Genomic DNA, 11742 nt, shown 5'->3' on the forward strand with positions numbered 1-11742 from the left:
AAACCCTGTCTTGAAAAACCAAAAAAAAAAAAAAAAAAAAATCATGGGACGAGAAGCCATAATGTGTATGGGAAGGACTTGTGGACAGGTGGGGCTGACAAAGCACTGGGAGACAACCTCCAGAAATGCCATCTACTGCTGGTCATGGGATCTGCCCTGAAGAGTGTTTTGTACACCCAATGAGACTCTGATAGAGAAAACCATGGTTTCATTTGTGAGCAGTTATCAATCTAAATAGCTTCTGGGTTAGGGATGAGGCTTTCTTACCCCATTTTTTTTTAAACTTTATTCCATGCGCATTGGTATAATGATGTCAGATTCTCTTGAATTGGAGCTACAGACAGCTGTGAGCTGCCATGTGGGTGCTGGGAATTGAACCCGGGTCCACTGGAAGAGCAGTCAGTGCTCTTAGCCACTGAGCCATCTCACCAGCCCCTCTTACCCCATTTTTAATCATTATATTTTGCTGTTGTTGTTGAGACAGGGTCTCATTCTGTAGCCTAGGCTAACTTCAAACTGACAATCCTCCCACTTGAACGTTGCAGGGACTGGGGGGCAGAGATGCAGACTGTCATGCCCCGCATGACCTTCACCTGGGAGGCATGGTGTGCTGAGTCTCTGAACCACCAGGAGTTTGAAGCAAGAAGATATGGCAGTTTTAGTGGTGTCCAAGGAGGCTGTGCCCAATAAAACTAAGGCCATTGTAGTTGGTTTTTGTTTTGTTTGGGGGCTTGTGTATGTGTTTGGCGTGTTCACTCAAGTGGAGGTCACCAGACGACTTACAGGAGTCAGTTTTTCTACCCTGTAAGCCTTAGCTCAAGTCATCAGACTTAGTAGATAGAGCTTTTACCCATAAGCTACTCTGCTAGTCACTGTCAACCCACACTTGAGTGGCCATAAAGATCTCTTTGCATGTACAAAAAAATGTGGCTTGATCAAGTGTTACTCTTAATGGAGTCTAGACCATTTTTGCCTCCCTGCAGAATGAGCCAAATTCAGCTCAGTTCTGCAGCTGGTCAGTTCAAATCCCTGCTTCACAGACTTTCTGTTTCCTTGTTTTCCATCCTCAAAACAGGGCAGATTGTAGAGATGACTGACCTGGCATGGCATGGATGACATGCTTCCTGTCACAGCACATTAGTACCCTCAGTGGGCACAGTAGGCGGCAGTAAGAACAGGGGCATGTGGTCCCTTTGATGAGCTGCATAAGAATCGCCCACTGTCTGCATCAGCCCCTCCAGCAGTGCCATGTGCAAAGCTCCTCATGTCTGCAGGGAAGGACAGAGCCCTGGTCTTGTAACAGACCCCCTCCTTCCATGGTCTGTCAGTGTGGGTGGGTGGCAGTGCCCTCCCGTCTGGCCAGGAAGCAAGTGGTCTTTCTGCATCGGGGTGCCTGTCTCCAGGGGCAACCGATGAGCAAAGAATGGTGTTCTTTATGGTAGAGTCTGTGGATGGTTTATCTTGGGGGGCAGAAGGGGGGGCAGGAAGCCCAGGCATACAGTACTGTCCTTCAGCAGGGGCCTGGGACATAGAAGTGGCCTGGACCCCAGTCCAGGTGTGCAACCATGGATGCAGACTCTGGGCATGAGGATGGAATGGAGCTGTCAGAAAGCCCTGGGCTGCCCTCCCAGAGGGTTGCCAGAATACACCTGAGTGACCACCAGCTGCTGCATAGCTACTTTGCACCTCCAGAACACCCACCAGACTTAACCCTGAAAGCCTTTCATTTCCTCTCTCAGAAATCAACGACCGAGAACAGAAGTTACATGCTCTTAAGGAGGTGCTGAAGAAATTCCCAAAGGAAAACCATGAAGTCTTCAAATATGTCATCTCCCACCTGAACAAGTAAGTATCATGCTGCTGGGTAGTTTTCCTCCTGTAATAAACAGGCATCTTCAGTTAGTTAACTGAGGGAGAGGAGAAGGCCAGCAGGGTCCACTCACTGCTGCAGTGGTATAGCCAAGGGCCCTTGGCATCCTTAGTTTCCCTTCTAACTCTGGCTCCAGCCCATGCGGGGAGTTTTTCTGGCAGGTGCTGGTACCTTTAGAAACTTCCCAAAAGCAAAAATTCCAAGAGCTTCTCACAGCTGCTCCTTGTCCATGTCTCCATACTGGTGTGAGGCAGAACACATATCAGGAGAGGTGCCTTGCTGTAGAATAATCGTCATATGATTAAAGCACTTAACCAGTGCCCAGGTTTGTCTGCTCATGGTGGACCTGTCAGCAGAGGGGTAGTTATGCACTAATTTTCTGCCCATCCCAAACATCACCACTTTGGTTGATGGTCTATGCACTGCACCTTCCAGGGACATGTGGAGCCTCCGTGTGTCCTCAGCCTCTGCACTTGTGGCTCCTTAGAGCTAGTGGCAGGATCAGCCCAAGGGTTAGGAGGCAGGGAAGCCCTGTGCACATCTGACCTGGCTTTGCTGTCACCTGCAGAGTCAGCCACAACAACAAGGTGAATCTCATGACCAGTGAGAACCTATCTATCTGCTTCTGGCCCACCCTGATGAGGCCCGACTTCAGTAGCATGGACGCTCTCACAGCCACACGCTCCTACCAAACCATCATCGAGCTCTTCATCCAGCAGTGCCCCTTCTTCTTCTACAACCGGCCCATCAGTGAGCCTCCTGGAGCTGCACCTGGCTCCCCCTCAGCTGTGGCTCCCACTGTCCCTTTCCTTTCCTCTACACCTGCTACCAGTCAGCCGTCACCTCCCCAGTCACCTCCTCCAACCCCTCAGTCCCCAATGCAGCCATTGCTCTCCTCTCAGCTCCAAGCCGAACACACGCTGTGAGCCACCACATCCAGGAGGCAGGAAAACCAGTCGTCTTTTTGACAGGATGGCATTTGGCCTTGAACAAAATCAGGTCCCCTGGGCTGGAGGTCGCAGCCAAGCGCCTTTTTAAGACTTCAGTGGTGGCACTAGCCAGTGTCTGCCATGGATGGGCAGTCGAGCACCCTGCAGCCTAATCTTCACCTGGTACTGGCTGTGGCAAGCTGTGGGGCCCTGCCTTTGGCCTGACCACTCTGAGGACTGAACTGACCAGACAGCGGCCCCAGTATCCTCACTGCTCCCTGGACCCCTTGCCCAACCTGTCTGCCTGCACCAGCGTCAGGGCCCCATCATTGGGACATCACCCCAGCACTCTGCCAGGGGCAGAGGTTATACCCCAGCAGGGCTGGCCCCTCTAAAGAGGACACCTCCCAGTTTGTCCTCTCTCGTTTTCCATACCTACACACACCTGCAAAGGGGTCCTTGGGAACCTGTGGGCTCTGGCTCTGCTACCCCACAGTACACACAGGGCACTGGCATGGCCCACAGCACAGCAAGAAGAGAGCTTTGTGCCTAGACCCAGTGTGTGGTTTCCCTCCCAACTCCTTTCCAGGCTTCTGCTCCATTCCCTGCAGCAAAGGAACACTGGAAGAAAGATGGAACCCCTCCACAGAGACAGGCAGCACAGGAAGAAAATAGACCTCAAGTTTCCACTTCACCTGCCAGGTGGCCACTGGGTAAAAAGCCCTTTGTGTGTGACAGCAAAGTAAGGACACCTGGACAATGGCTGCAAACCCACTGGGCCCCCATAGGTCCACCCCCTGAGAAGACAGAGCCTTTGGAGGAATTATTGGCAAGGTCCCTACCTGAACAGCACACTATAGAAACACTACATATATAGAAAAACTACAGGTGTGTACACACAGCACCCAGGTTGGCGTGTTTGATGTTAAAGTGGGGTCCTTTTATCCCATGCTGTAGATGTAACCAGCAAGGGTGTCTGGGACATGGGCAGGTATGGCACCTTCCAGAAATGAGCATCTGGTTATACACAGAGGATCCTGTTCTCAGACAGAGGCACTGTACCTGGCTTGTCACCACCCTATACTGACCCAGTTTTGCCACTTCCTCCCAGCAGCCTCCATACACACTGCTCCTGGTGTGGCAGCCCTAATTGGCTCCTGCCTCTGCCTCTGCCTCCTACTTTAATCTTAGCACTGGGCCATGAAACCTGACACTAAGGTACCCTGGGCATAGGAGGGGCATGGGTCACACAGCACTATCCTGGGTCTCACCGTTGCACTTTAGAAACAGCATGTGGGTATGTTTCCAGGGGCCCCAGGTGGACTTCCACCCTGCCTTTACCTCTGTAGGGTAGGAGGATGACTGGCCCTTGGCAAAGGGTCCTGTCCTAGAGAAGCTGAGTGTTCCTATCTCTAGTACTTGGCAACATAAGGTGCTTGCAAACACTACGCTGCCCCTGCAAAGTATAATCTCCAAGACCAGACAAAACCCAAGGTACAAATGTGTTATATGTAAATGTTTTCCTTCCTGAGGGTCTGTTTTGGGTGCTGTAGGCCTGGGGTCAGCAGGAAAATAATGTGGGTTGCGTCCACTAAGGTCACAAACAGTCCCCTGCCCTGACTTCATGCCCCTTGCACCTCGCTATTAAAATGACTTACATTCAGTAGTTTCTGTGTTGGGTCTTCAAAGAAATGGAGGTGGAGCCATCCAACTGTGAAGAGTTGTGACCCAAGCCACCCTCCTGTAGGCTGCTGCATGTGCCTATGTAATGTCAGCAATAGGTGGCAGACTGAGAGGGGCAGGCACATGGCCAGGAGAACCCAGCTCAGATCCTCACCTTGGCAGACACCCAGGCTGGAGCACCTCATTCCTGCTTCTTCAGGTACTCTGAGTGCTCATGGTAATGCAACCTGGGGACCTACAGAAGGGAGAGCTCTCAGGGCTTGGGTGGCCAGGTCAACTGTTGCCCTACTCAGAAAGCAGCCCTGGAGGTGACCTCAGCCTGGTGCCACCCAACAACACTACAGTTCCCAAGGCTGGGTTTTGTGCTGCACATTAGGTAGTGTACAGTCCTTCAGCACTGTCCACCCTTCTTATCTCGGCCTTTTAAAGGACATGGAAAGTTCTGGTGCTGGTCTGCCCCATGCTCTCCATTCTCCCAGGAGAGGCGGGCAGAGTAGCAGCAGGTCTTGTAGAACCTTCCCAGTCTCTGCCACTGCGGGGGGGTGGCTCTATTGGAGCAGCTTGTAGGCGAGGGTGTGGGGTGTACCCTCCTGTATTCTGTGCCTCCGCCCCTGGTCTAATGGGAGGAATCCCGGAAGGCCTGCATTACCCCAAGGACCCCACAGGGTACCTTGTGCTCTGCCCCCAGACCCTCAAAACTTGACAGTGGGCCAGCTGCAGTCCTCATTCCCCAAAGTCATCTACAGGTGGCAGGTCGAGGGGGGGGGGTGGTTCTCCATTCCACATTACCCACATGTGCATGGGGAAGGTCGGGGATGAGCTAGGTCAGTCCAGGACTGTACCAGCCAGGGACCTCACAGGCCAAGGTGAGAGGCCCTAGATGGTCCCTTACCCCAGCCATGAAGCCACCCGAGTAGTGGAGCCAGGACATAAGTTATTGTTCACATTAAAGAATCATGTTCCCTGTGTACATTTTAAGCAAAGGAAACGTCTCGGGATTGTATGGGAATAAAACTTGTTTGAAAATTTGGAATAGTGCTGCTGTGGCTTCTTTTCCTGGTATTTGTATTTTCACATGTTACATGATCTTTATATGGTGTTGGATTAACATATTTTGAGTTTCCTGGGAACAAACAGAAACATTAATGATATTGAAGTGTGTTAGTAGTCTGGCCGTGTGCCCAAACTTCTGTTTTGCAGCGAAAGTGGAAACCTGTCTGTAAAGCGGATGTAACGATGATTTCCTGTGTCATGGTGGCTCGAACCAGGACCTCTCTAGTTGGCTTTAGGAATGGCTGCTTTATTTCCAGCCTTTTTTTTTTTTTAAGCAAGTCATGGGTTTTCCGAGGCTCCTTCCTGTTCAGTGCATGGGCAGCCGTCCTGGCAGCCAAAGCATCTTTGACTGAGGTGGTTTTTGTTTGGTTTTGTTTTTAAAATTATGTATTTGCTATGAAGTATTGTACTTGTCTCAATGGGAATGGTGTTTAAAAAATGAAAAGGCCTTATGTGATATGTACCATAGTTAATAAAACCAATCTTGTAAAAAAAAAAATTAAACACAGGCCTGAAAGAAATGAAGGGGCTGCAGTCTCCAGCACAGCCTGGGGGCCAATTAGGGGCAGCCCTGCCCTCCAGTGTCCCATAGGATGGAATTCTGAGGGCTGCAGATGGCCAGTAGCTTTGAGGAAATCCTAAGCTAGAAGCCTAAAAGCTACCCTTCTGCCATCAGAGGGTTACCATCTGCCAAGATAGTGTTACCAGGAAGGGCAAAGAAACCACCACCAAAAACATTTCCACCCACCCCTGAAAATGTTGAAAGATAACATCATGTCATCCTAGAACCGGGTGTCCTGAGGCAGGAGGATTTCAAGTTTAATCTCAGCTTGGGCTAGCTGTGGGAGGTCTTGTCTGTTATGTGTATGTGCACACACAAAATCATCCATGCTGGATCTACTTTACCTGTTAACTCCACCTCCCAGATGCTATTGGAGACCTTTGGACCTTTGGTTTGGGGAGATGGAGGGGGGGTGTTTGGGGGTTTTTCTTGTTTGGGGTTGGTTGTTTTTTGAGAGGGTTTTTCTGTGTAGTTCTGACTGTCATGGAATTCACTCTGTAGACCAAGTTGGACTTGAACTCAGATCCATGTGTCTCTGCCTCTTGAATGCTGGGATTAAAGGCGTGCACTGTTGCTGCCCAAATTTGATTTTTGTTGGAGGTAGGTTCTTTGGGGGGGGGGTGAGACAGGTTTGGAGCTTTGGAGCCTGTTCTGGAACTTGCTTTGTAGATCAGGCTGGCCTCAAACCCACAGAAATCCACCTGCCTCTGCCTCCCAAGTGCTGGGAGTAAAGTCGTGCTCCACTACCACCCTGCTGGAGATGCAGTCTTACCCTGTAATTCCGGCTCACCTTTAGTTTATTATATAAACCACACTGTCCTCTGGAGTGCTAGGATCAAAGGCGTGGGACCACCTTGTCCAGCCTACAGATGAACCTTTTTCAAACATGTGAGTGGGTGCACAGTCCATCATGGGGAGGAAGTCGGAGGACACCTCCTTCTACCATCTGGGTCTGACAGATCGAGCACAAGTGGTTCTGTTACCAACATTTTTGATCCCTCTGCCTCCATTCTAGCGCTCTAGAATGCCATAGCTGAAGTTTACCTGGATTCTGGTAAACCCCACACACTTTACCTGACCACCACCACACACTTTGTGTATGACAGGGACTCAGAAACTCATGATGCCTCTTAGCCTTGTGATCATAGTAGACATGGCACCACCAATGGATGGGGAAACACCTCCAGGCAGCCTCTAACTTGAAACAAACCCACCTATTGCTTCTGTCTCCTATGTGTGTTACAGGCAGTTGTGAGCCACCCTATGAACTGAACTTGGGTCCTCTGCAAGAGCAGCAAGTTTTCTTAACCTGATTCATCTCTCCAGCCCCTATTTTTTAGTTTTTTGAGACAATCATTTTTGAATGAACATAGTGCCTGTGCAGGTTAGAAGAGAGTGTAGAATCCCCTGGAGCTAGGGGAGTACTAAGTTGTCTAACACTGGTGCTAGGAACAGGATTCTGGTCCTCTGTATAAGTAGTATGCACACTTGGCCGTTAAACCGTCTCTAGCCCCAAGACTTAATATGTAGCCCAGATTCCTGTACTCCATGCAATCCTGCCTCAGCCTCCCGAGTGCTGAGAAGTCACAGCAGACTGGGGGCATGCCTGTGGCTCTTCTTTTCTTATCCAGAATGCCTTCACCTAATTCCAGGCTGGCGAAATGGCTCGTTGGATAAAGGCACTTACCGCCAACCAAGCCTTGAGGACCTGAATTTGATCCCTGGACCTTCACAGTGGAAGGAGACAAGCAACTCCCACGAGTTGTCCTTTTTGTTTTTTAGTTTGGTAGAACCCATGTTGGCCTGGACCTCAGTATAGAGCTGAAAGTAACCTTCAGTTGATTTCTCCTGCGTCCACGTTCCCAGATGTTGGGATTGTATACAGGCCGCACACCCACTCCTGCATGAGAAACTTCTCTAACATACCTGATAGTGTTGTTTAGATCGTCTCCACCCATTTAATTCAGAGTCCCAGAGCATGTGCTCTGTGCCAGGCCCCAGAGAGACAGCCATGGGCGCACCTCTGCCTTCCAGAACCCATTTCTTAATGGAAAAAGCGAGCAATCTTGCCTCCATGTCAGCAGCTCCAGCTGTAACCCAGCAGACTCAGTGGAGCTCTCAAGAAGGCCTCCATGACGAAAGGATCAGGAGAAGAAAGCACACACAAAGTCATAGGACTGGAGAGGTGGGTCAGTGGTTAAGAGAATATACTGCTCTTGCAGAGGACCTGAGTTCCGTTTCCAGCACCTACAGCAGACTACTACCAATTCTTGCTCTTCTGTCCTGCATCAGCTCCTGTACTCAAATGTAGGACACAATTTTAAATCAATAAAAAGAAAAGTAGCCAAGTCTGATGTTACAGACCTATCATCCTGGCTACTCAGGCTGAGGCAGGAGAATTGCCTTTTCCCAGACCTGTTAGGCACAGAGGAACTCAAGGCTTAGCCAGACTGTGCCTCCTAATAAAAAGTCAAAGGAGTGGTTGGGGGTGTTAAAAGTGGTAGAGTGCCTAGCATGTACAAGGCAGAAGAAGGCTATGAGTTCAATCCTTAGCACAGCAAATAAGTGGCAAAATATTCCATAATAAACAGCAAAATCTTAAGCCAAGTATGGAAGCTCATGCCTGTAATCCCCACAGTCAAAAAGCTGAGGCAGGAAGACTCTGAGTTTAAGGACAATTTGAAACCCCATCTCTATAAAACCACTAAAAACATCAGTAACCAGGATAGAACATACCAGCCCAAACCAGAAAAGATTTGAGTGAATCCCAGCGTGGGGTACTGATATGAGAGTCAATTGTATAAGCACACAGTGGGAATGTGAGCATGGAAACAAGAAGTGGGGTTTTGCGCATCTTGGCCGTCCAGGCATTGGATATTGCATGCAGCTGTGAGAACCAGTGTGGGAGACACCAGGATTGGCATCAGTCCGAGCCTGCGGAGAATGCGCTGCCTTGTTCCCAGTGGCCACCAGAGGTCAGCAGAGCAGCATCCTGACCTGTTGCGTGTGGAGTCCTGAAGTCAAGGTTGGGCATTTCCTGTAAAGAAAGCAGGATGTGCAGAACCGATCCGGTCTGGGAGCCTGGGTGGAGGCATGCATATTCTAAAAACGGCCTAGAATCAGTGTCTTGGGTGGCATCCAAGGAGGGGAGTGACTACTTACGTCATTCTCCCTGTCTCAGTTGGTCAATTCATCATCCATCCACCACCACCATCACCCCCTATCCCCCACCTGCATTTATTCTGCCACTCTGTTAATGGGAGGTCAGGGGCCAGGCCACACGGAGCATTATAGACTAAGAAAATAAGTCCCACCACCGGGAGCCGGGCATTTGTAATCTTGACAGTGGGGAGACTGAGACAAGAGAAGCATAAGTTGAGGCAGCTTAGGTTACACAAAACCTTATCTCAAAATACAGCAACAAAAAGGCTAGTTCGATTGATAGCAGGTAAAGGCACTTGCCAATAAACCTGACAATCTGAGTTCAATCCCTAGGACCTACATGGTGAAAGGTGAGAATGGACTCCCTCTGACTTCTACACACACACACAATCAGTCAATCCAATCAATCACATAATCAATTGGGGCTGGAGAGATGGCTCAGAGGTAAAAAGCACTTGCTTTTCTTCCAAAAGACCTAAGGTTTTCAGCACCTGTGTTGGCACTTGCGTTGCTACAGGGGATCTGATGCCCTCTTCGGACCTCCAAAGGCATTGTACATATGACAAACTTGCACACATATTCATAAATAAAAATAAGAAAAATAAACCTTGGATCTGGAGACATGGTTCAGCAGTTCAGATAACTGGCTGCTCTTCTAGAGGATCCAGGTTGGATTCCCAGCAACCACATAGCTGCTCACAATGTCTGCAACTCCAGATTCAGCTGATCCAAAGCCTCGTCTGTGCTCTGAGGGCTTGCAAATGGTTCACAGACATACATTCAAGCAAAACACCCATATGCATAAAATTAAAAGTAAGTAAAGTGTTTTTTAAAAAAGATTTATTTATTTATTATGTATACAATGTTCTGCCTGCATGTATGGCTGCAGGCCAGAAGAGGGCACCAGATCTCCTTACAAATGGTTGTGAGTCACCATGCGGTTGCTGGGAATTGAACTCAGGACCTCTGGAAGAACAGCTAGTGCTCTTAACCTCTGAGCCATCTCTCCAGCCCATAAAGTTTTAAAAAATCAATAAATTTGCTTGTGGTGACACACAACTGTAATCCCATCCCACCCAGGAGACAAGTGGATCTCTGTCTGAGTTCAAGGCCAGCCAGAGTCACACAGTGAGCTCTTGTGTCAAAACAACACAAATAATGATAGTAAGTCTAGGGGCTTACATGCGACTCAGATGCTGGAGCACTTGCCTTGTGTGCATGAAGCAAGCTCCAGGACAACACAAGTGTAGTGGAGCACACTTCTAGTCCCAGTTGTGTTTGCCAGGCATGCAAGCCTGAAAACCTGATCCCCAGAACCTATATACAGCGCCAAATTCAATGGCCGCACACCTGTAATCCGGGCCATCCTACTGTGAGTAGCGAGGTAGACACGGTAATCGCCCAGAAGCTCAGGGGCTAGCTGGCCTGGCATACCAAGCCTGTTAAAAACAAGCCTCCTCTTGAAGGTGGAAGGAGACTCCTGGTAGCTGTTCTCTGACCTTCGGGTGCCCTCTGGCGGTCCCAGAGGGAACTTCGGCTACATTACCAAACCGCCTCCTCCCCCCCCTCCCAAGCGGAGGCCTTGCAAGTTGTCACCGGCACTCCATCCTTCTCTTTCTGCCACACCCAGTTCCAGTTGCCAGACAATTCCGCCAACAACACCTTTGAAATATCACGTGAATCTAACAGACATGGTGGCACACGCCCTTAATCCCAGCACAGGAGGAGCTCTGTGAGTGTGAGACCAGCCTGGTCTGCATACCAAGTTCCAGGCTAGGCAAGGAGACCCAGACTCAGAAAGAGAGAAGTGGGGAGAGGTCCCATGGCCTCTCAGGTCATCTCCCATTCTGCTCTTTCCCTGGTGGGCCTCATCCACGCTGCTGTACAATTTAGTCAGCAGAAGGCCCGAAACACAGACACGGGAAACTGGATTTACGCCCCAGCTCCTCCCGGCCTCGGCCTTGCTCGCACACGTGTCAGCCTAAGATGGGAAGAGACCTGAGTGCCATGGGAAGGTCTCCCACACACATTCCCTTCCCTCCTTCGGCTTTGCCAGTCCTGCCTTAGTCCCTCCCTCGTGATTCCTCAAACCTTCCTTCGGAGCCAGTACTGAAACACCCAACTGCTAGCTGGGGCCACAGGCTCACCAGCTGCAGCAGCACCTTCCGGGTCAGATATGGGACACAGACCCCCGAAATGGAGCATGTGTCTACAGCTTTGGGTCTCAGAGTAGAGCATGTGTTTGAGAACACATATGTCTTTGGGAGCAAATAAATCCCCAGCGTGTGTGGTATTCCAGGGCAGCTAAAAGCCCCACAGCTCAGCACTTCACACACATTTTGGCCAGTCTCTTTGTATTTTTATGAGACTCCAAAGGTTCTTGATCTGTCAGGTAATGAATATTGCCATATTTGAAAATAAAAGCTGAGCCGGGCGGTGGTGGCGCACGCCTTTAATCCCAGCACTCGGGAGGCAGAGGCAGG

At 49.9% G+C, this 11742-nt stretch overlaps 1 protein-coding gene across 1 annotated transcript in view; it reads left to right on the plus strand.

Annotated features, from left to right (window-relative positions):
* Arhgap35 (Rho GTPase activating protein 35) overlaps positions 1 to 4687 on the plus strand; it is a 112607-nt gene extending 107920 nt beyond the window's left edge. The window contains exons 6-7 of the mRNA XM_005361050.3: positions 1740 to 1845; positions 2439 to 4687. Of these exons, the coding sequence (XP_005361107.1) occupies positions 1740 to 1845; positions 2439 to 2796 (464 nt within the window). The 3' untranslated portion in view covers positions 2797 to 4687. The remainder of the gene's footprint in view (positions 1 to 1739; positions 1846 to 2438) is intronic.
* The last annotated feature ends 7055 nt before the right edge of the window (positions 4688 to 11742 follow it).

The sequence above is a fragment of the Microtus ochrogaster genome, linkage group LG4, assembly GCF_000317375.1.
Source record: "Microtus ochrogaster isolate Prairie Vole_2 linkage group LG4, MicOch1.0, whole genome shotgun sequence".
In the NCBI taxonomy this organism is placed as follows: Eukaryota; Metazoa; Chordata; class Mammalia; order Rodentia; family Cricetidae; genus Microtus; species Microtus ochrogaster.